General features: G+C 35.1%; 2 protein-coding genes across 2 annotated transcripts in view; one reads left to right on the plus strand and one right to left on the minus strand.

The window, feature by feature from the left end:
- On the plus strand, window positions 1-21,141 carry LOC129752873 (uncharacterized). Its single transcript, XM_055748659.1, has 10 exons — window positions 1-70; window positions 125-303; window positions 2,175-2,264; window positions 3,233-3,352; window positions 4,590-4,677; window positions 4,778-4,986; window positions 5,081-5,211; window positions 5,282-5,428; window positions 20,197-20,385; window positions 20,446-21,141. Exons 1-10 carry the CDS (start codon window positions 1-3, stop codon window positions 20,975-20,977), a joined length of 1,755 nt encoding a protein of 584 aa, XP_055604634.1. The 3' UTR covers window positions 20,978-21,141.
- Window positions 20,991-25,242, minus strand: part of LOC129756398 (ras-related protein Rab-43) — a 9,458-nt gene continuing 5,206 nt past the window's right edge. Inside the window, exons 2-4 of the mRNA XM_055753260.1 lie at window positions 22,950-23,034; window positions 22,629-22,885; window positions 20,991-22,414 (exon numbers count right to left, since the gene is read on the minus strand). Coding sequence (XP_055609235.1) covers window positions 22,310-22,414; window positions 22,629-22,885; window positions 22,950-23,034 — 447 coding nt within the window. The 3' untranslated portion in view covers window positions 20,991-22,309. The remainder of the gene's footprint in view (window positions 22,415-22,628; window positions 22,886-22,949; window positions 23,035-25,242) is intronic.

Here is a 25,242-nt window from a genome sequence, read left to right on the forward strand (position 1 = left end):
ATGTTACAATGTCAACACACTTTCTGCTGTGCGTGTCTGGAAGCATCATTCCAGAGTCGAGATCAAAAGTGTAAGTTTCGGTTTAAATTTGAAAACAAAAGTTTTTACAACTGAACACATCCAGCAGCTGAAGGTGATGATTTCATTCACTGCCCAACATGCAACGAGCGGCACGAATTCGTATCATCACCCGGAAAGATAGCCGATCTACCATCTAACGTTTACATCGATTCGATGATTCGTGTCATAAATCAACAGGAAAACAACCAGAAAAATAGTAATAGTTCGACCTTTTCAAAAGTTGTAAGTATACCACAACACTTTTTCAATTTTTATTTCTATACAATGAAAGAAAGTTAACATTTGATGATATATGATTTCTCACATCGCGAGATAGTTTTTTAAAGTTTTTGAATAAAAATGTAAATATAAAAAAATCGAGCTATAGATGTACAAATTTTTATATTTCTCGATGTTGTAAAAAACTTTACCCAGTATGACGGATTGGCTTAATGATATCACCTACACACTTTCTATTGTTTTTATTAGGGGAGAATGAGGATACTTGATCCCTGGGGATACTTGATTCCTTAGCTATATCTCGAAACTGGAATGTCGTACAAAGATCAAATGTTCTAGAAAAATGTGCAAAAATGTGCCAAAATGAGCAAAATAACAATGCTTGTAGTTTAAAAAAATTTAACAAAATAATTGTTTGAGTAATTGAACTTTGTTTGAAAAATTTCACAAAATGTAACTTGAAGATCTTTTTTCATCACTAAAATGTTCCTTACATGGGAAAATTATGAAAAAAATATTTGTTCCAATGTATCAATCGTTCGAGCGTAAAATGAACTTCATAATGGCATAATTTCAAAGCAATCGAAAACTCTCAACTTTTTTCAGAAAAAGTTTTCTAAAATGTTGATTATGGGCACAATTGATCCCCTAGAGTTGGGTACAATTGATTCCCCTTCCAAACGGCATATTCTTCTTCTGCATGGATCGTTATGATTGCTGATTACAAAATTACTAATATTTATCCAAAAACTAATATTTATCAAACAATTGTCTGAAGAAAAGGGCTAAAATAATTGACTTTCTCTTAATTACAAAAAATAGCGCCTTTAAGTATGCAATGTTATTAGCGTTGAGACAAAGTTATAGAATTTTCTTCTTATGTCTGCTATAAATTGTGAAATGAGAACAAACATGACCAAAATAGTCAATTAACATTCTATCTTGGGGTTTTGTTTGCTTTTTATACAAGGATTAGGGCTTCCTGAATAAAAGATCAAGCCTCCTTCAATAGGGGATCAAGTCTCCCCTAACTTCAGAAAAATCGCAATTTTTTTACTCCCACGAAAATGTTTCTAGTTCATCAACAAGTTCAAGTATCGTTCTAATTTTTGGAGCATAGAAACTTGAAGTTATAAGCTGTCAGAAAATGTCAAAGACGGCGGGTTGCTAAATTATTCCAAAAAGATATGATGAAAATAAGAAAAGGGGATAAAGTATTCCCACTCTCCCCTATCCTTTATCAACACTGTTGGTGTAAGAATAATCTTCGGACCATCACGGCCGATGCATTTAATGCATCAAAATGCGAATCAAAAACTCATATTTTTAATCTCATTTCCGTATGCTGGAATATAATTGTTTCGTGTTACGCATTTGTTAATTTGAAAATTTCATCTATTCAAACATTAATTTTCATGGTTTCAGCTAGTAGATTTTTTGTAGTATTTTTTTACTCCTAAATGTATGCAGCAACCTTATGCTTTTTATTTTAAAAACATTTTTGGTAGAAAAACAAAACCAAAAATTACTACATACAATTGGTGCTCTATGCGTTATATCAAAAACCGATATTTTTTGACTACATTTAGTTTTTAGAAGCCATTGAAGTTGAAAAGTGTTGCGGTAAATTTCAAATTAAAAAAAAGTTTTAAAACAATCATATTTTCATTTATTGGTCCGTTAGGTATTTCAATTCTATTCCTCTCAATTGTTCATTAAAGTTGAGTAAAAAACCACTCAGAAGAAGAAGAAGTTTTTTTGGAACATTAAGAAGACACTTTGATAAGAACTGCATGGTTGTTCCATTCATAATGATATACCTGTTATAATTTTGATAACGCTGAGTAAGATATTTTGTTCCGTTTCATTTTCAGCCGGTGGCAGCAAAGGAACCGAAGACTAAATGTTCGAGATGTGAAACGATTGCAGATATCGTGATGCAAAACTGTGACCACTGTCAGCAGGTAAGCTTGATGGGAAAATTTTCTTTGACAATTATGAAAATTTCGACAGTTTTGACAATTGCGACAATTTTGGCAATTCTGACAGTTTTGTCAATTTTGATTAATTTGGACAATTTTGGCAATTTTTACAATTTAAATAAAATCAATTTTATTTTCATATAGTTTTTGACAGATTTTTTGACAATATTTAAACTTTAGTATACTTTCTACGGTTCAAATTTTAAAATGATAACATTTGTAATGGTGTATAAAAGACGGAACTTTTCATACCTAAGTTTCTGAATGTCATGAAAATTTACTTTAAAAATATAAAAAAAAGAAATTATAAAAAATAAACATAAACTTCACCTTCTTCGAAGACCGCGAGTAATTTTAGCTTCTGAGAAAAAAAGTGATAGAATTTGACTTTATGTTTATTTATCATCGTGTTTAAAAAAAACAGGAGTTTTGACAAAATTGTACAGAAATGTTTAACCCAGAGGATACTTAAAAACCTTTTAAAACATTATCAGTACGTTTTGCAACAAAATTGTAAAAAAGGTTGACAACTTTAAATATAATATAAATCTCAAAATAGTCATTTATCGAACAAGTTTCAGCACGAGTAATAAATTTTTCATATGAAAATTAGCATTTTTTGACACTATTTTGAAAACTGTTTCGAAAAGAACTACTCTTCTACACTTTTTTTCGGTAAAAAAGTATTTAGGCCTTTATGCAACCAAAGTTAGTTATCAAAAACTGGTGTTTTAGTGTTGAGTTGCAAATAGTTATTTATGAAACAAGAGGCAAATATTGTAATTTTAATCTAGGCACCATTCTGTTTCCCAGTGTTCAGGTGGTGCTTTAGTTAGAAAAGTTAAAAGAAATTCAAATAAAAATATAAATACAATACAAGGTGTCATTCCACAGTTCAAAATCTGACGTATGAAATGCCGCAATTGATGTTATTTTAATTATCTTTCCAGACGCTCTGCGCAATTTGCTGGCATGCACATATGAATGAACTGATCGTACAAGTTCAACAACTCGATGTCCAGCTGAACTTGGCTAAAGAAAAAATGGATCACAAAATGATTGACTATAAGGTAAAGAAAAGAGTCATCATCTTGCACCGCATAATAAAACTAGTTTAGCCCGTCAGTCTGAAGATCTTTGCACCAAATCAGTCACATCGATCATAGATGGTAGTCATATGTTCCTTAATTATGGATCAATGAATTCCCCCAGTGACCAAGTAAGAGTTGATGAAAGTGAGGGCGAATTCCGGTTCACAGCCATCGATAAAGATTTATATCCACTGAACCGGACTGGTTTGAATTCTTGTCGGTCCTGTGTTAAAAATGCATCTGCCGACAAATGTCGCGCTAGTAGTGAGATAATGCAGATCGTGCAAATCTAATCTTATGTAACGATTCAGTGCATTTATCAACACATATTAATTAATTGCTTGCATCGAACTACATACAAACATTGCAGCTGGATTTGCACAAAGCACGTTACGTTCGACTAAGACTTTCGATTTTGTCTGCACAAATCCGTTTCGGAGGCCACATGGTTATTATCTGTTTTCATTCAAATGCGATACACGTGATCTGAATTGAGTGTCCAAACTGGGCATTGCAGATTGTCCTAAAGTGTCCCTTGCCGGATTTGGAAATTCACTTTACAAATTAATCGCGAATTACAGCACACCTGTAGCATCACCAATGAAGTCACCCCTACCTGATAAATAGGAGCTCGATAAAACGAACGGGTAAAAGTTTGATCACAATTGGACAACAATAGGGAACGCACAATTTATTGGCGGAACCGATTCAAGCGCGCAAAGTGTAAGCCAAAATTCCTGCGTACCTACCTAAATACCAAAGACATTTCAGGAAAGGAAATTATGCGCCCCCACCATAACTGGTGACTTTGGGATGCCCTTCATAGAAAGTTCATTCATTATTTGTCCAAAACTTCTTTTACATACTTATTCAAATTAGGAGAAAATAAGATTGTCATGTCTTTTATGTTTATCTTTTGAACTTTTTTGATATTCCCGATAAAATTGAGGATTTTTACAATTTACAGGTTTAATATTTAAAAGAAATCGATATTTTAGAAGATTTCTAAATTTTATGTATCATAACCAGAACCCACCCTCTTATAGAAAAGATGGTGCGCTTCAAGGCATCCCTGAATCATATACAATTCCACAAATATTTTGCGCATGTTGTCTTTTGGAGCTAACACCCAAAATGTGCAACAATTCAAAAATGATTTTTCCGAACATCAACAAACCTTGCTGATTATTGTTGAAAAAAATAAACACCTTTCCAGAAACGTTTCATCGAGATGGACACGTGCGTCAAGGATTATTTTGCAGAGCGCGTCGCTCAGCTGACAAAGCATGAGCAATCGTTGTTAGGTAAAGTTTCAAATGCATTGTGTTTTTCCCTAGTGCAAAATGCAAACTGCAACTGCACTGATTGCAACCATTCAAATGAAAACAAATCCTCATCCACCAGATGAATCACAAAAAATGCTAAACGATGGCCTGTGCGCTCATGAGCTTGTGGTCCATAAAATACGCTGTCTCCGGAGACAAATTGGGGACAATACAGTAGCCGGAGCACATGGCAACCTGGTGCAGTTGTTCCTGAATTTGCATAAAGAAATTTCGATCGTCTTCGAAGAGATATCACATTGGGGCGAAGAGACGATCCTCTTCGACAAGGTAAGAAAGAGTGTACGCGCCTTTGCATCATAATCATATCGATTCGATACTCGAAACTCTCCTGACGATTTTCAGCTTTGCTTTCTACTTACAGAAACACGTAAAAATAGACGTTATTAATGTGCCAAGTCACGGTAACTCCCCGAAAGAAGTCGAACCGAAAAAAGATATCCACGTTGAACGACTTCCTCTGAACTCACATGATGGTGTTTACAATTTTTACAAGTAGGTATAAATATGTTAACATTTTCAATTGGAATTATTTACATATGTTCTTTGTCATTATTACGTACAGGAATCACTGTTTCAAAACAAAACTAAGATGGACCAAATGTCACCGGCCAGTTGGGGTAGGTATGGCTCCCTGGAGCAATGATCGTCAAAAATCACCCCAGCTATACATAGCAGGAGCCGAAAGTAAAATGGTGTTTGTAATTAACAAGTGAGTACCTATAGGCAAGCTCACGTATCTGACAGCTAAATGAAACACACTGGATTTCTTTGAAGAACTTTAGAAAAATTAGATTGATGATATTTCGAAGATTTGAATTTCGCTTATAATTTCATTACCAATTGATCAATTAATTTATTTCATTTTAAAATATAAAGTAACATCAAACAATCATTTTGGTGGTTTTGTGCCAACGTAAGAACTTATACTACACATATAATATACGGCGTATTACAGGACACTACACTTAACGTTCTTACTAACATAAAAGGATTTAAAATTACCTTTTTTGTCGACCGGTTTCGGGCTCGATGTTGCCCATCTACAGGACGATGTCCGACTGGTTACTAAAAGGAAAAACACTAACACAGCTTCATACTACTGCATAGTATTCGTCGAAGGATGGTCAAATCATTTTTGGTTGGCCAAGTTGAAAAGTGGCGATATGATTGGCGAGTCGTCCTCGTTCATTAAGTTGTTATAAACATAGATTCCCAGGCATTTAAATGTGACGCTTTGCGTATACATTTTTTGAATCTAACCTTTTCCCAATCTATAGAGTGGTTAGATTCCGATGCGTGGGCAGCTACGCTGGATTCGTTGGTTTTGTTGTTATCCACAGCGTTTTTATGTTCTTTTATTCGAGTTTTAAATTTTCGCCTTGTCTGGCCAATATAAACAACTGGACAAGTCTCACACGGAATCTCGTAAATTCCGGATCTTTCTTCCGGCGGGACTTTGTCTTTCAGTGACACCAACCGATCCTTTAAGGTGTTGGAGCTTTTGTATGCAACTTTCAAACCATGGTTAGAGAGAATCTTTCGAATATCGTTAGTCAGTGGTGGGTGGAACGGCAAACTGACTCTTTGAGATTCTTCTTTTTCTGGTTTGAAGGTGGTTGCATTATTCCGGAACTTTTTCCTCTCGTGTTTGCGAAGAATTTTATTAACAAACTCTTTGTCGTATCCATTCAAATCTGCGGCCGATAGTATTTTTTCTTTTTCATTCTTAAACTCACTGGTTTCCATAGGTATGTTGTATAAACGATGTGCCAAGGAGTGAAACGCAGCTTGTTTTTGAGCACCGAAGTGATTGGAGTCTGCTGTTATGTAGCGATCAGTAGATGTTGGTTTTCTGTAGATCCCAAATTTTACCGTGTTATCATCTTTTTTAGAGATTAACAAATCGAGGAATGGAATTTTTCCATCTATTTCTTTCTCCACGGTAAATTTGATCGAACTGTGTTGACAGTTCAAAAGCTCCAGGGTTTGTGGGAGATATTGTTCTTTGACCGTGGCGAAGATGTCATCTACATATCGCCACCAAACTCGGGGGAAAAGTTTTTCGCTTTTTTCGAGGTCCTGTTCAAAATCGCTCATAAACAATTCAGCTAGCAAGCCACCCACCACTGACTAACGATATTCGAAAGATTCTCTCTAACCATGGTTTGAAAGTTGCATACAAAAGCTCCAACACCTTAAAGGATCGGTTGGTGTCACTGAAAGACAAAGTCCCGCCGGAAGAAAGATCCGGAATTTACGAGATTCCGTGTGAGACTTGTCCAGTTGTTTATATTGGCCAGACAAGGCGAAAATTTAAAACTCGAATAAAAGAACATAAAAACGCTGTGGATAACAACAAAACCAACGAATCCAGCGTAGCTGCCCACGCATCGGAATCTAACCACTCTATAGATTGGGAAAAGGTTAGATTCAAAAAATGTATACGCAAAGCGTCACATTTAAATGCCTGGGAATCTATGTTTATAACAACTTCTGAGAGGCCTTTAATGAACGAGGACGACCCGCCAATCATATCGCCACTTTTCAACTTGGCCAACCAAAAATGATTTGACCATCCTTCGACGAATACTATGCAGTAGTATGAAGCTGTGTTAGTGTTTTTCCTTTTAGTAACCAGTCGGACATCGTCCTGTAGATGGGCAACATCGAGCCCGAAACCGGTCGACAAAAAAGGTAATTTTAAATCCTTTTATGTTAGTAAGAACGTTAAGTGTCGTGTCCTGTAATACGCCGTATATTATATGTGTACATCAAACAATGCCTCAAAAGTTTGCAAATTTCAAATTTGAAAACCAGGCTCTACTTCAATCTCAATCAGAAGCGGGACATTGATCCCAAGTAACACAGATCAAGCCAATTGGCTTTTTGAGTTTAAATATTGGTTTATGAAGACTTTTCGATGGTATCCAATTTTTAAAACGGTTTTTTTGTAACATAGGAAATGCTTCATTTATCGTGTGTTTTAAAAGAGCCCTGAAAGTTTTGCTAAAACTTGAATAAAACACTATCTTAAGAGTGTTGTAATAATGTTACAAAAGTATTGCTAATGATTTCATAAAGCACATATTTTCCTGTTTTTATTAGAGCTGTGGTACCAGTTTTAATAATGCGCTCAATGCGCTTTTAAAACATTGAACGCCAAGTTGAAAAACTGTTTTATTGGAACATTGGATGTAGGCATTATAAAACTAAGTGACAGATGATTTGACAATCGAGAAGAACGTATACACGCTTAAACTTGTTCCCCTCTTTTTGAGATAGTATAACCTGTTTTAAAAGGATTATCACTTAAAACTGAGAAAAATGTGCTATAAAAATGATATAAAATAACCCAGCTAAATTCATCTGAAAATAAAAAACAAATTTGTTGTATCCGCATTCAAATTTCAAAACAACCGCAAATCGATATTCGCTCAATTCTTAGGGTTCGAATAAAAGTACACTGTGAATTAACGTTTTTTTTTAGAATCGATAAGAATAAATGTATAAGACAATTAATTTACAAGTATGCCGAATAAAGTACTTGTTTTATTTATCCGTCCCTGTCTCTCAATGCGAAGTTAATCTATATTTACGTCATCCAATCAAAAGTTAACAAAATTCTTACCGGATCAACCACTCTTGAAAAGTTCTAGAAGACTGCAGCCACCGGCTTCTCCTCAGCAAAGACGGAGAAATTGAGCTTCATTACAAGTGAAAATGTTCATTCTATACTTCAATCAGCCTCAGAAAGTTTCAGATGATATAAATAGTCAGGATGGAGACTACTGGCAATGGCCGATCATTGAAAATTACGATTTATTTGAAGCGTAACGTAGTTTTGATTATCGTAAGCAAAATATCCGATGCACGTTTTATAAAATCGTTTTATCGCTCCCAATTGCAACAATAACCATTATAGTTTTATATGGTTATAATATTTACCTAAATCGTTAGCATACTGTTTGCAGAAAAGTTCTTTCATACAACTGTTTTAACAGTTTTTAACAGTTGAAAAACCTAAGTACATATTCAAAATACAATTATTTCGAAATTCACGATTCAGGCAATGTATTTCACTATTTCTATAATCGTTCGCTAAACGTGTTATTGCGCTTCATCAAATCGTCTTTTGTCGGTTTAAGAAATCCTTTGGTTATAATCCTCAATTATACGGGTTATTATTAAGCTTTAAGGCCAGGCTTTTGATTACAGAAAATGATCTATTTCTAAACAGTCTGAGACTATTTGATATCAATACCTACTTGTTATTTAAAGGTATTGACCATCCTCTAATCATAGTTAAAAGGAAACAAAACGAAAAGTTTCATGAATGCCTTTTGTCAAGCAACAAATCGAAATGATCTTATTTATTGCGACAAACTTATCTTACTCAAAACAGGGTGAATCCATCATGAGCGTGTATTCCATTTAGAGAAACGTCAAACGAAGTTGTGATTCAAGGTATCTTAAAACCAATTTAAAACTGTTTGTTGAAATTGTTTTATTACAACATTTTTCAAACCGGCTAAAAACAACTTCAAAACTGTTTTACAACTGCCTTAGGATGTTCAACATTAACTTACTTAACGCCATGTTGATTGTGAAATTGAATCGAACTTACTGACGCCATCTTGCTGGAAATAATATTATAATACTAAAAACTAGACATTTTCAGCAAATTTGACAATGTTTGCGGTACTATTTGTTGTATTGGTAATGAATTTCAACGCAAAACTAAAATTGCATAATTTGAGCAAATTTAAATGTTACTTAAATTATTAATTTTGATTAAAAAAATTCTTAAAATTGTGTCAACCTTGATTTTCTTTGAGGCGCGCATGTTTTGATACTATTTCGTATATATTTCACCAGAAATCTGAGGTTGCAGGAAGTTTTATGCTAAGACATATTAAAAATGAAAATGAAAATATTTTTAAAATAATTTTAATGCAATCATCACCAATCATCAAATGTTTGGGAGAGGAAGTAATAACACGAGAAAAAATGGAATAGAAAGCTCCCACAGTAGAGTACCGTAAACTGGGGGAACTTTGATCACTTTTTTGATTCATTTTTGAATATTTTGGTAGGGGTTGCTTTTTCGTAATATCTAAAATTTTTAAAATCCTTACTGAGGTGAGAAGTATCAAACATGATCATTGATTGTAGTAAATTCAAAAGAAAATCAAAGGTAATAATTGAATGTTTGTTACAAAACCAGATTTCGAGTTTCGGGGTGACTTTGATCACTGTGGTTTTTAAGTACCGCAACATCTTCAAAATTTTTATTATGGTGCCAATAAACACACAAAGCATAAGCATTAATAACAGTAATTTCTTTTAGGACTATATTGAGTTTTTCAACGTTTTTTTTTTTCAAAAACATTTATAGTCAAAAGATGGACCATGTTGCTGCATACATCTAGGGGTAAAAACTATAAACATTTCTCAATTTTTTTTTGCCTAAAAAACAAATATTATTATACCTTCATGCAATTCCCTAGGTCCTCGCACTGTTCCCATGTATGTTTTTTCTTCAAATTGAACCATTTGATAGGGTTTTAGCCATTTTTACTATACGGGGTTTCTCATAGAAATACACCGTTTTTTTCCAATATAAAAACATTATCACCAAATGACCTTAAAAATAACACTTAAACTAAACCTAAACAAAGAAAAAAGTTGAACTTTCACATTAAACAACCCATTTGCACCTAAATGCTTGAATTTGATCAGGAGAGATGTTTTTTTGTGAGCCTTCGAAAAACCAGATATTTTAAGTTTTTAAAATTACATTATTAGGAATATCAAAAATCTTCTAATAAAAACCAAACTTAGCTTATTCGTAACTAAATTTATAGGCTTTCAAACGTAGTAAACAGTTTTCAGATATTTTAACTTTTTGCATAGTTAATGATGATTATCTGCAAAAATTTCATGTTGATCAAAGTTACCCCGGTGATCAAAGTACCCCCAGTTTACGGTATCCATGCTTGTCCAACACCTCGCAAACAGAACAGAGCAGAGAACGAATTACACTTTTATCAATTCGGTTTCCGAGTGCACTGCTCAGCCGATCAACGTTCACTTATCTTTTTGCCGAGTGCGCCCGATTGCGGTTGCTCTGACGGTCGGGTGGACGTCGCTCGCTCTAAAGAAAAGAGAAGGAGCTAGCTAGAAAAGTGTGCTCTAGCGACGCTGCTGTGCCGCTCAGTGTATCAAGCCAGAAATATTTCAATGCAGGAATGTTTTCTTTAAAAAAAAAGCCGCTATGCAGTGCGGAACAGTGCATCAGTCGAAGAGGTCCAATGTAGGTTTATGTATAAAATATTTTTGTACGTAGCCGGGCCGGGCACTTCCTGGCAAATTATTTGAAAAACATGGTGAAAACCGGGTAAATAATCTGAAATTTTCCATACCAAAAACCGAACAATATCCGGCCAAATCTGAGGAAATTCTAGACATTTATCTAGTGAAGAAAAACGACTTACATTTTTTTTGTCGCAACACATCAGCATTGTAACATTTATGTTTAAAGCATACGAAAGAAAGTTTTGGTTTGATTTTTGATGAAACAAACTTTCACAAATCCAATTTTCGACACACAATTTTAAACTGAATTCGATTTTCTTGTTTTATTTTCAAATAATGTGGATAAAACTGGGCAAAATCCAAGTAGTTTTTTCACAATATCCGGGCATCCGCAAATTGCTGTATACTTAGGTTTATGTAGTTTAAATATCGTACGTGGGTAGCATTAATTTACAAAAGCAGCAATTCGCAAAGTAACATTTAATAAAATTTTCCAAAAATCTTTGTCTATTAAACAAACCATGAAAATTACGCAGGGATCTGGGACAAATTTTAGTAATAAAACTGCAAAAATTATCGTAATCGTAAAATTTAGGATTTATCTTCCTCTACCGCTATGCTTTTGATATTTTTTGACCGAAGAAAGCTCTCGTAGCTTATCATTGGTCCTGGTGCAGAACATCAATCTAGAGGAACTCGCTCAGGAATGACCAGATAGGTGTTTTGGGCAAAGTTGTTAATTCGCATAAATAGATTAAAAAATAGCGCGATAATAACAATAACTTTTTGTAAAGTTTTTTTTTTAATTTTTTTCACATTCACAACAGAAAAATCTTTCAAATGAAAAGCCAAAGCTTACTTCTGTAAGCTTGCTTACGATGATTTCATTTGAAATTCGTCGGTGTCTCTGATGATGATGACGTTAATTCATTTAATATTTATATTAATTTTTGATTTAAGTAAGAGGTATCGATTTTACAAGCAAAGAAAAATTCTAAAATTTGAAAAAATATGTTTTTTTTTGTTCATTTTTACAGCTTGAACGTTTTTTATAATTTGTATTTTTATCCTTATAATCTACTCGGTTTGAAGATTTTCAAAGAGGCATGAAAATGAAAGCAATTATTTTCAATCGAAATTTTTTTTCTTTCATTTGACTGTTTTGCGGACCGGTCTGAATGTTTTGTTTACTGCCTTTCATAGCAACCTGAAACTTGTAAGTTTTCATTTGGCAGCAAAACAAGTTATTCGATTGTGAACCTCCAAAGCAGTCTAGATTCAAATGATTGAATGAAAATTGCAGACCATGCTCCTTGGATTAAGATTGTAGAACCTTGACATGTTGAGCAAAGTTGTGTGTTTTATTGAGATAAATAACTTTGTTGAAAAAACTTAAGCTCTAAAATGCTAAACAAGAAAGTTATGATTTATATCTTGCTATTGGTGGACCTCTAAACTTAATATTTCATATCAAAATATGCGCTTTATTATACAGAGCAATATTGTCGAAGACACCAGCATTCTATCTTAACTACCTTTGGCGTTATTAATTTAGTTGCGTTAGATTTATTTTCTGCATTGTAAATTTTGACGCACTTCGAAACATCGATCCAGACGCAACCGATGGAGACAAACCGAGTTTTCTGTAAAGCTTCTCTTTCGCCCGAGTGCGAACGAATTTATCTGCACCGAGAACGCACTTCATCAGTTTGCTTGCTTCTCTTGCCCACACTTGGGTGGACGCTTGGTCGCTCTGGAGGTAACTGAGCATTTTTTAAAGATTCTCCGTTTGGGAAGAGCACAGCGAAAAAAATACACGCTCTTACTCTGAACGGGCAAATCTGAGGAGCGATGCCAAGCATGACGGTATCTATCAAATTTCACAGCTCCCACAGTAAAATTCCTATCAGATTCCTTGACGTAGTTTTAAAGGAGCTGTGGATAGTCTTAAAAGAGCTCTGAAAGGTTTCTTAAGGCTTTGTCTATAAGGTCGAATAAAACTATTCTGTTGGATGTTTTATTATAGCGTATAGAATAAGTTTTAAGAACGTTAAAAAAATGGTCCCTTTTGGCCATATGTTAGCTTTAAAGTAGTTGTGCTAATAGCGTAGAATGCGCTTTGGCTTATAAAGTAGCTTTGAGAAATAGTCTTAAGCGGACTGTTAAGGTTGGAATAAAATTTAAATTGTTACTTGACGGCGATAGGGACTTACGTGACGGCGATAGGGTTGATCAACATCCGCTAACGCAAAGCACTTATAAGATATAAAAACTCTATCATTGAACCAATGGGAGGCAATAGGTTTATAATAATATTCATCATTGAATTTAAAAAGCCGACCATATACATTTTGTAGATTTGCCCAAAAAACTAACATTGGCGAAATTTTAGCTGAATAGGACTTGATTAAAAGGTGAATGCAAAGAAACCAAAGAAAATCGAAAAAATAAAATTTTTATTTTAGTAGAGGAAAACTGTACAATACTAATTATCTAAGAACCATATTGAAAGTTTACAAAGATTCAGGGATCAGATTTAGGGGAAAACTGTACAATACGCACCAGCGGGGTAAGATGGCCCATGTCAATCTTTCTCAAGTATACACTAACCTACGGCTTCGAATGATGTTTTTCTTAATTTTTAGTGTAGCAAACAAGCTTTTTCATCATTCAATAGATGAAAAGTTCACAAAATCTTCTTTAGTTCTTAGAAACCAGTGATTTTATTTTATTGATCATGAATTGATCAACCTTCTCTCGCTCAACGCTTTACTCGGAAGCAAAGGTTGCTTTGAGGCAGCGAAAACGACAAAACCGATGATGCATACGCTCTCAACATGGCCCGCCTTCACGAAGCAATATACCTACATTCGAGGGAGCGAATCCAAAAAACCAAACGAATGGCTCTCACTCAACTCCTGTTAAGCGGGCCACAGACTACACAAAATTTGTACAAATGCGATGAAATTCGATGAAATTTTGTCGCTGTAAACACGTTTTGCATAGTGTATGGCACTGCTTGAATGAGCGCCCAAACGGCTGGAGTAAAATCGGTCGGGATCGAAATATTTTGTACAAACCATCCTCCCAGCCGGGGTGGAGATGGTTTTCTTGTTGCTGTTGCTGTTTTCGCCAGCAATCGTTTGTGTCGCGTGAAAAATGTTCGTATAGTGTGTGGACGAGCATAGATCAAACAATCGTCATGGAATCATCGAATTTGTACAGGCCATTTGTATAGTCTACGGCCCGCTACATGCTTGAGGGAACCGAATTCAAAAGGCTTAGCAAACCCGAGTCTCCTCGTTTGTGCCTGGATCGAATGCCCGAGGTTTTTCTGCTATTGCTATTATTGCACAGCACCCGTACGCAGGCAGCTGGTTTTTTTCGTTTCTTTTTCCTCCCTCCTCTTTGCACCATACGTTGCGAGCCTGTGCAATGCAATAAGTTCGGTTGTTGTTGTTGTTGCCTCAAACTTTGCGGCGAGGTTGAAAATGTTCTCCTCAACGACAGCTATCGGCTTGAGTCATTCAAATTCAATAACGTAAATGAGCAGTGTTACCACATCTAAATCTGTACCGCTCATCGAAAAAATCTTTTTCATCTGTACCGAAAACTCAAAAATCTGTACCAAAGAAAAAAAAAATCTGCATTAAATATGTTGATATGTGAAGATTTTGTTTCCTTATTTTTAATCTTTAAACAAATAAATACTTTATTTCACTAAGTACAGTTTTTTAGTTAAACACATTTTGTGAAACTCATTTAATCATTTTTATTTTCTCTCTTGAAAAAACTGACATTAAAAAATATTTTTCATAACGAACACTTTCTAATGTTCATGATGTTTATACATAGTATAATTAAAACGATTTTAGAGCGTCATATTTAGTACGACATTTTTCGATCCGCCGTTTAATCTTAAATAACTTCTCGTTTTGAAGATAGCTCCAATGTGTCAACACTCAAACAATTACGAACTTTGGTTTTATTGGCATTTACTTACGAGAAAATGCGCTCAACCACTGCTGACGAGTTGGGGATTATAATCAGATATTTAATTATTTGTAGCAAATTTGGAAATCTTATTGTTCCATCGTGTAATTCCCAGTAAGGAACTCCTATCGTCAATATAATAATGGCTAACTTTTGACTTATTTTCTATAAAGTTTTCAATAAACTAGATGAAAGTCAAAAAATTCAAAAATCTGTACAAATCTGTACCAAATTTTGAAAATCTGTCATCTGTACGTACAGATTCTGTACCAAAAATGAGCTCAAAAATCTGTACCTGTCTACACGCTCTTTTATTTTAACTCAAAATTAAGTACGACCGAGGTTCAAAACATAGTTCGATTATATGAACTTAAAGTTAAGTACCCTTTTTCCTCCTTGCGATTGTTCAAAATGGAGTTCGAACTGCGAACTCAAAATTGATCCTTTTTTTTTTTCTTCGGCGAGGAAGCCAAGCTGAGTTCGACCTTATGAACTAAAAATTGAACTCTCTTTGTTGGACTGAAAACACTTAGCGATTTCAGTTCGAACCAGAACAGCAACCAACGAACACGTCGCAAAATTTGGTCGTTCCGGAACAATTAAAGGAAGACTTTGAAGGAACTTCATAATGGAATGCATGTTCACCGTGTCAGCGTAAAATTCTGTCCGTCATTGTCACCATACGGTGAGCGGCTTGGAATGTCCGGAAACTTCCGGATGTTGTTTACTTCCCGTAGGAAATAACATCCGGAAGTTTTCTTTGACCGGAAGTGTCAAAACTTTCCACCGCTCTGTAATTGCAATGCAATGTACCGGAACAGCAACATTCGGGTACAACAAATTTTAATCATCCTTTAGTTCCCTGAAAATAAGCTACCCTCGAAAAAAAAGAATAAATTCGAGTTCGGCAGCCGAACTTAGTATTGAATATGCCTATCAGAGCTTAGTTTTGCTATTGCCCAGACAAACTCAAAGTTGAGGGATGCCACTGAAGTGCTGTTTTGAACCAAAACTAATTAATTTTGAGTTTAAAAAAAATAGCGTGTAGATAAATCTGTACATGTGGCAACCATGTAAATGAGTATGTGTGCCTCGTCTTCTTCATGCATCATGTAGCAACCGAATGTTGAGAGAGTTCGTTCGGGGGTAGCAAACGAATAGTGTCTCTCAGAGCAGATCCTCCTCATGGGAGGAGGTTTGAATGAATGTATATGTATCGTCTACTGTATTGCTATGCGAGGCCTCAGAGCAGTGATTGAAATCCTCACCAATTTTCTCATCAGAGGCATTCAAAATACACGCTCTGGGTTCTGAGGCCTCACATAGCAATACAGGAGACGATACATATACATTCTTTCAAATCTTCCCCTATGAGAAGGATCTGCTCTGAGAGATCTTAATCTGAAATCTGAATCTGAAATCTGAATCTGAATCTGAAATCTGAATCTGAAATCTGAATCTGAATCTGAAATCTGAATCTGAAATCTGAATCAGAAATTTGAATCTGAAATCTGAATCTGAAATCTGAATTTGAAATGTGAATCTGAAATCTGAATATGAAATCTGAATCTGAAATCTGAATCTGAAATCTGAATCTGAAATCTGAATCTGAAATCTGAATCTGAAATCTGAATCTGAAATCTGAATCTGAAATCTGAATCTGAAATCTGAATCTGAAATCTGAATCTGAAATCTGAATCTGAAATCTGAATCTGAAATCTGAATCTGAAATCTGAATCTGAAATCTGAATCTGAAATCTGAAATCTGAATCTGAAATCTAAGATAAGTTAACCACCGTTAATTAATTTTGTAAATTTATTTTTCGGCATATCGGTGAAAAGTAGTTATGAAATTGATAAAGATGGATAAAGAAGTGAGAAGAAAATTTTACAGATGTTGAAAAGAGCGAAAGAGCATTTTTGCGAGGAAACTTATTAACGTACACCATACTTTACCCTGCAACATTTCATTATTTAGGAGAAGTAGTACCGGGATAGAGGTGGCACTACCTTAACCTATACAATGAAATCTGGTTGGTCCGAAGTCTACATGTGGTGAACACGTATACTCCGGACGGGCAAAATATGGCGTACGTTAAGCTCCAGAAAGCTTCCCTATTGCGCGCAATGGTTCTATCGATGCGCTAGCCGTGTTGATATTTCGTTATCACGGCATGAATGCACTGTATGAGTGCTAATCATTAGGGTCAACGGTCCAATTTGGCTAAGCCCAAATTATTTTGAACCATTGATTTGATTTGATTTTTAAAGCCTATTATTATGATTTATGATACGACTTTTAACTCGAACAAGGACGAAATTTGTTATAATTATGCATTGTTATAGTAATTTTTGTATCTTTAAATGTTTAAGTCACCGTTGTTGTTATCTTCTCGTTTTTGGATTGATTTTTTTCGGTGATTCAATGAAATAACTGCCGTGTAGTTTACGTTTCGGTTTACTTATTTTATTTCAACCATCTTCAGAACTAATTTTATAAAAAATAAACGGAAAAAAAATGTTTTAATTAATTAATATAAACTTTCTCATCTTTCTTATCTACTATCTTTCGCTTACACTAATAGCTTTTTTACACCCGCTGGGGCGGTCACATTGATTTTTTCTAGTCACTGTTGATGCTGCTGCTGCTGCGGCTCGCTGTCGACTGAATGTGTTCCGTTTTGCGATGTAGTTCCATTTCCTCTTTTTCCCGCAGCTTTTTCCACAGTCCGTTGTACACGCTCGAGATGCCTTTTGTGTCCTGTTGGATGTTAACTGCACGATTCTCTCGCATCTTTATGTGCAGTTTTTCAGCTATCCGACGGTGTGTTGTATTTGGGATTCGTTCGAGAATTCTCGTTTTCGGGAAATCAAACACATGACCGGGGCCGTTTTCCAACGCATGCTGAGCTAGGCCTGTAGCTTTCTGTTTTAGACGCACGGTGGTTTCGTGTTGTTTGATGCGTTTGGCAAGAGTTTGCGACGTTTGTCCGATGTACTCATTTCCGCAAGCGCATGTGATGGCATAAACGACATTTGTTTGTTGCATGATCGGAATTGGGTCTTTAAGTTTCGTAAAGATGTTGGACTTGATTTTGTCGCACGGCTTAGGAGCTGCAATCAAATTGTGTTTGCGCAAGATTTTCGAAACTTTCTCGGTCAGACATGGTATGTACGGCAACGACATGAAACGGCTACCGTCGCCAAGTCCTAAATCTGAATTCTGATTTTAAATTCTTAAATATGAATAAAATATGGATTATAAATTTGTTCTAATTTCTATGTCTGTAAACGAATTGGAACTTGCCGGAGACATCACTCCGACCAGTGCAGTGGCTTTATAAAATTTTTGGCCAGAAAGCTGCCCAAAATCCATCTTCACGTACGTTTCGTCATGAATCCGTCATACTTTGTAAGAACCTTGTTGTATAACTTCCGGGCCCGTCCTTTGGCTTCTACATTCTAGTAATTTGGGAGTCAGCAAATAAAAAGAGTGGCATTTTGTTTTGATATTCGAGTTTTCTCAAAAGTTAACAGCATTCAAAATTTGAGAGTAAAACACGTGATCTTGAGGGCATTCTGCCCCAATTTTCATATGATTGATTTTTGATAAAATCTGTAGGAAGTTAATAAAATACAACAAAATATTTACAATCTTGCGAAAGTGTACATGAATGGTAAAACGATAAGCTGTAGTTTGATCAGATTGCTCAGGCTGTTTTACCATAAAACCTTATATGGTACTAATGAAAATTAACAAGATTCACGCTGATTCCATTAATTCCTCAGTTTCTAAGAACTAAAGTAGATTTTGTGAACATTTCATCTATTGAATGATGAAAAAGCTTATTTGCTACAATAAAAATGAAGAAAAACATCATTCGAAGCCTTAGGTTAGTGTATATTTGAGAAACAATGACATGGGCCATCTTACCCCGCTGGTGCGTCTTGTACAGTTTTCCCCTAAAAGGAAATTGAAATAATCGCTTTCGTAAAAAACTTGAACTCGACAGAATATTCGACCGACTATTCGTTTGGCCGAATAGTTGAGATGGTCAAAATTCGGTTCGGCACATCATTACTTAAAATAATTATTTTTCTTGAGAAATGTAATTAATTTTTGACTAAATTTTTTTGTTATTTGTACAGTTTATTCAATTGATATTCTTTGTTTTTTCTCAACAATGTTCGACAGAACAAGAATCAAATTATGAAGGATTTTTTTCACAGCCAATTGATATTTCATTGAAACTAACGAGTGTCTCTAAAGCCTTCTTAAAGGGTTCCTTAAATAAGTTTTTGGACAGCTGATGTTCGTTCTTCAGAAATATAAATTTTTCACCAATACGCCAAGTCCTAAATCTGAATTCTGATTTTAAATTCTTAAATATGAATAAAATATGGATTATAAATTTGTTCTAATTTCTATGTCTGTAAACGAATTGGAACTTGCCGGGGACATCACTCCGACCAGTGCAGTGGCTTTATAAAATTTTTGGCCAGAAAGCTGCCCAAAATCCATCTTCACGTACGTTTCGTCATGAATCCGTCATACTTTGTAAGAACCTTGTTGTATAACTTCCGGGCCCGTCCTTTGGCTTCTACATTCTTCTTCAATGTCTGGTTTGGTTGTTTACTGGCCCGAAAAGATCGCATTGTTTCGCGCAAACGATTCCTTCTGACGGTGTGCCGGTCGGCATTGAATTTCTTGGCGATGTCAAAGTCCGAATACCCTGGGTTTGCCTAGACCTCAAAACCTTCAATTGCAGTTTCCGATCCTCAGTTCCACTCTGACGCTTGATATGAACCTGCCAATCGATAGTATGCATCTCACGGAAACGAAATTTGACCATTTACAACGATTTCGCGATTTTTGATCTCGACCACGTCGAGTCACGTGTAACTTTTTTGAAATAAAACGAATCGAAATTAAAGTTTCAGCACTGATAGAGGAAACATTCCAAAACAATTCAGAATTTTAGATTCTTAATGTTAGTTATGGATCGGAAGTGCTTCATGCATGAGTTAAAATAAGTATTCAAACCCTTCAATATTGTAAGGTAAATAATGTCTTAATTAAAAATTTCATTTCATAACTAGGTTTTTTTTCCTATCGAAATGTGGTAGTCGATCAATTAATTCATCATGGTTTGATCTAACTGTTTACAGAGTCAACGGTGACATCGTCCAGCGGATTAGCCACGACGACATGGTTTACCCTAACGGAATCGCGTTCGATCCGGCCAGCAAGGAGCTGTTCGTTTCGGACAAGTGGAAGCACTGTATTTTTGTTTTTTCATCGAATGGTACTTACCTACGACAGCTCTGTAGCAAAGGCAATCTTGAAGGATATCTCAGGTGAGTTTAAATGAATTCTAGTTCTGATTTCATGAAGTTATCTAATGTTGTGAACCGTAGGGCACCGGAAGGAATAACCGTGGCCCCCAACGGAACACTGTTTGTATGTGACACCGGTAACGACAGAGTTCAATGTCTGGATCCCGTGACCGGGTACATGTTTTCGCAGTTTGGACGAATCCTCAAGGATCAACTGTTGAAGGGCACGGCCCGGTATGTGGATCTCAAATGTCCTACGGGTGTTGCGATTTTCAACGATGAAGTGGTGGTTCTCGATAGTGGGAATCGGAGGGTCAAAACGTTCACAACTGATGGAGAAAAGATTTTGGAGTTTGGACAAGCTGGCTCACTTGTTGGCCAATTTCAGTACCCCGAGGTTGTCGCTGTCGATCAGAGTGGATTTATTCTTGTTGGGGATGGCGGCAATGCTCGGATATCGATTTATCGTCCCAATGGGCAATTTGTGAGGGCAGTTGGATCACGTGGCGATTCACCGGGAAAGTTCAACTGGATATCCGGATTGTACGTTAGTAAAAACCGCGAAATCATCGCTTGTGACTATAAAAATCATTCGGTTCAGGTTCTGGAGTAAAAACAATGCCGTATTGGAGAGGATTAAAACATTTTTATTGTTCTTAGTGATATTTACAAAACCGTTTATTGCCAGTGTACATTTTACAAATAAATATCATTTCGGTATGTTAGACAAGTAAATGTTTTTAAAACTAAAGCACAATTCAATCGATTGTGAGGCATGAAAAGAAAAATAAGGCCGAACTCGTTTTAAAAGTTTTAAAGTATTTTAAAAGAACACTCCTTGTCTCGATAATCCGGAATAGTGCAAACAGATTTAACATCATGATGATATTTTCCCTTTTTATTTTTTCGATTATGGTCGTTTCACCAGATTTATGACAATCGCGACTTTATATGAACGTTGCAGTTGACGCCCAGTTATTGAAAAACTTATCCGGTACATGTGAATTCGATGTTTACTTTTGGACTCGAACTTGCGGACATCGGCTCAGGCGACTGACTTGCCAACTGAACTATATCACAAGCCCACATTTTCTCTTACTTTTTTAACTAGCGGAATCTTTTTTTTTTTTTGAAGATTAATTAATTTATCCTGGGAAGTAGTTATCGTAGAAATCAAATTTGCATAAAAAGTATATTATATCATTTATATATGGATGGTTCGAAAAAGTAAACGTTTTTCCCAATTTGAATTAAAAATCGTACCTTGAATGTAGAACTTTACTTTCAAATAAAATTTTGTTTTGGTGAAATCTCGTAGGTGCAGAAGTCCCAATTGACCAAACAAATATCTGAAAACTCCGGTGAAACTTTAAATTTTATGAAAATATTTTTATTTTAAAAAATATCAGCGTTGTTTGCTATTCCAAATCATTGAGACAAATTTACCAAGCTTACCATTATACCTATCTGAAATTTGTAGCATCAGCACAAAGCGTGTAAGTTAATTCTTTTAGCTTTTCAATTAAGGATAACATTTTAGATTAAGGCTAATCAGTGCTCTGCGATATTTAGATCATTGCGTGTGACACATATCGCTTTTCTGCTTCACTTGTTGTGAAATATAGTTTTCTACTGCTAGAACCCACAGAGTAAGACGAATTCAACTTTCAGTTATAAATAGTACATAGTTCATCAAACGTACGCTTCTTTAAATTCATAGATTATCGTCTGCTGTTGGTTCTTCGGGGAAAACAACAAATATCCCATTCATAACATCTATATTTGTTCATTCACATCTAAGTTAAATTTTATTTTATTTTTTCAAAAGATAAAAACCAAAAATATATGCTTGTATGTACATTTTTTTCTACATTTTCCAATGTAAACTGCCTAAGCTAAAGAGATTCAACAATCATTAGTTTAACCACCGTATTTAGTTGCTCATTTACGTTCTGCTGCACAAACTACAATTACTAACCGAAAGCGACATACTTTGGCCCAATGTTATTCCTTCAGGATTTTCGTCGGTGCTGATATTATCGTGCCGCCGCTGAAATAAATTGGAAGAGATAAGAATAATGCTTAAAATCCAAAACCTTTAAAAAAAATTGTCAAAGTATTTAAATATGTATCTATAGGTCACTTGGCAAAGTTTGTAAGCTTTTTTCATTTTGATTAAATTATGATGTAAAGTTGTAAATCATCAGCTTTGTGTTAGACACACGTAAAATTCCATTTTCTATTGATTAGCACTTCAACTTTACCTTCAATTCCGTGGCCAGGGTCATGAAAGCATCCTCAATGTTTCGGTTGTCCTTGGCCGATGTTTCCATGACGAACATGATTTCCGGTATGTATTGGCACATGGTTTGTGCTTCGGCAAACTCCACCTCGCGGATGGCATCCAAATCACACTTATTCCCAATGACGAAGATCATCACGTTGGAGGCTGTATAGCGCCGGACCTCGTCGATCCATCGTTGAAGGTTTAGGAAAGAAGAGCGTTTGGTTATGTCGTAGACTGTGAATGAGAAATCAGCAAATTTGACTGCTAGCTCGGGAACCAATTCGTTCATTCGACCTACCTATAATAACTCCATTGGCTGATCGATAATAGCTCTGTGTGATGGTACGGAAACGTTCTTGTCCAGCAGTGTCCCAAATTTGAAGCTGTGAATATAGTATCAGCATTTTTTAGCATAAGAATTATTCATAGGATGCGCTATTCAATAATCGGTATTTTGAAAAATAATGTTAAATACAAATACCACAACGTATTCAACATTATTTTTCGTTTTACATCTAGATAGCCTGTGATTAGTTTAAACTTTTAAACCAAAAATTAATTCTCTGTTACTTAATTTATCGGCCTCTTATCGGTGAAAAGTGATGTCCTTTTTAGTAGGTCTAAAGATTATGAAATTTTACAGATGGATAGAAAGTTAGAAGAAATGAAGGATGGTGAAAATGACAGGTAGAATTTATTTAGAAGCATTTCTTCTAACTTTCTCTACATCTATAAAATTTCATAATCTCAAGATGTACTACTAAATGGGACATCACTTTTCACCGATAAGGGCGATGAATTAAGTAATAAACATACATTACGATGATTAATCTCTTAACCACTGCTCTTCTTTGAAAAACTTTTCAGATGATCGAAGTTGGAACACTGTCAACAAATTTTCGAGCTCCTCAAGAAGAGAAGCGGCTTCGAAACTGAAATCAATTGCTTCAATTGTCTCATATCATGAGACTCATTTCTTCTGTCGGATCCCAAAAACATCGAATAGTTTACTGAATTAGGATCCCACGGAACTAAGCCACATTTGTTTAATCCATTTGCTGAAATGGTTTTTAAAGACGATATTTCATTCTGCGCTGTTTTAAGTAATAGTACGATTTGGGATTTTTTTTTTATTGGATCTCCAGTATTAAATTTTTACCATTCGATCAGTTTTTGATTCCATTTTACTTTAAAGGCTCTAAAAAAACGAAACATCGAAACGGTTGTAAAATGAGCGTGGCGTTTGGATAGACACACCAGTATATTTTTTTCCTCACGACAGAACTCTGTGGTTTGATATGAAGCGAAAACTCGTGGCCATCGACAAAAAGTATAAACGGAAAATACGTTTTATTCTTGGCCAAAAATGGAATACGTTTCTCAAAGAAAGATAGAAAGTTTCCCGCGTCATCCAACCACTGTCATTCCGGCCATTAGCCCAACCGTCAGGTGCAAACTGGACCATTTTTCCGGGCAGTCTTTTTTTGTATGGAAGAAAAATCATTGGTGGGCAAGATTTTCCCCCTGCGTGTGCACATATATCTCACCAATTTTTACCAAAATGGTTTTAACTGCTACTCTACTATCATAAATTTTAAATATAATTTGTGAAATTCAATGCAAATTATATATTTTGAATGATTGTATACAATTCAGATGTCAAATATTTAATTCGAAACAGAATTTGGAATTGTTCATTAAACTCTTGAAATGAAGAGTTAATTACCGTAAATTTATTCAGTGAAATTATTTTATCGGCTATATCGGTAAAATTCTATATTCTTTGAGAAAGAAAATTTAAGATTTGAAATATTATAGACGGATAAAAGATTAGAATATGGTAAAAGATGTTAAAAAATGATCAGAAGAGTAGTTTTAATTTGGAAAACTTTTCATCACATTTCGCCTCTTTGTTCCTCACGGGTCTACTACTTCGCAGTGGTAGATACAGATAGAATTGTGAAAGAATAGTAAGAGTCGATATAAAAGTCATCAGAAACATTATGAAGTTAGTTAGTTGAAATGAAATTCTTAACGAACCCTTATTGTAACACATAAAAAAGATTTTGTCTTAAGTTACAAGAATAAATAAATACAAAAACAAATAGCATTTTTCTGTTAAGTTATGGAATTTTGACATAGTTGTTTGGTTCGACTTTTAGACAATTCAGTACAAACACTTGAAGAGGGTCTACGTTCATTTATGACGTTTTGAAAAAAACAAGTTTGAAAATTTTGCGACCTTTTTTGAATCGCTGATTAAAATTCACGTGGAACCTTTCAAGATTATATCTATGACCCAAAAGGTGCGTAGAAACATTCTTCTTATGTGTTTATCGATCAAAGGGTATTGCATACATTCGGGAGTTTTCGACACTTGAAAACTTAGTGATCCGCGGGTTAATTTTTTTTTTAATTATTTGATCCTTAGGATTTTAACATGTGGATGTCATTCATCTCTCCTTGGCGGGATAAAAGCTATATGACTGTTCAAGACCCCCTGATGAATACATTTTTTTATAAGCTTAGCTTAGCTTAGCTTGATTGACTACTCACATCCACCTTAAATCATTGAACTTGAAATGCAACAT

This window comes from Uranotaenia lowii, chromosome 3 (assembly GCF_029784155.1).
Source record: "Uranotaenia lowii strain MFRU-FL chromosome 3, ASM2978415v1, whole genome shotgun sequence".
Lineage (NCBI taxonomy): Eukaryota > Metazoa > Arthropoda > Insecta > Diptera > Culicidae > Uranotaenia > Uranotaenia lowii.

Coding starts and splice junctions, on each gene's coding strand:
- LOC129752873 (XM_055748659.1), top strand. CDS start 1: ATGTTACAATGTCAACACACTTTCTGCTGTGCGTGTCTGGAAGCATCA. Junction 304..2,174: donor GTTCGACCTTTTCAAAAGTT/GTAAGTATACCA, acceptor TTTCATTTTCAG/CCGGTGGCAGCAAAGGAACC. Junction 3,353..4,589: donor ACAAAATGATTGACTATAAG/GTAAAGAAAAGA, acceptor ACACCTTTCCAG/AAACGTTTCATCGAGATGGA.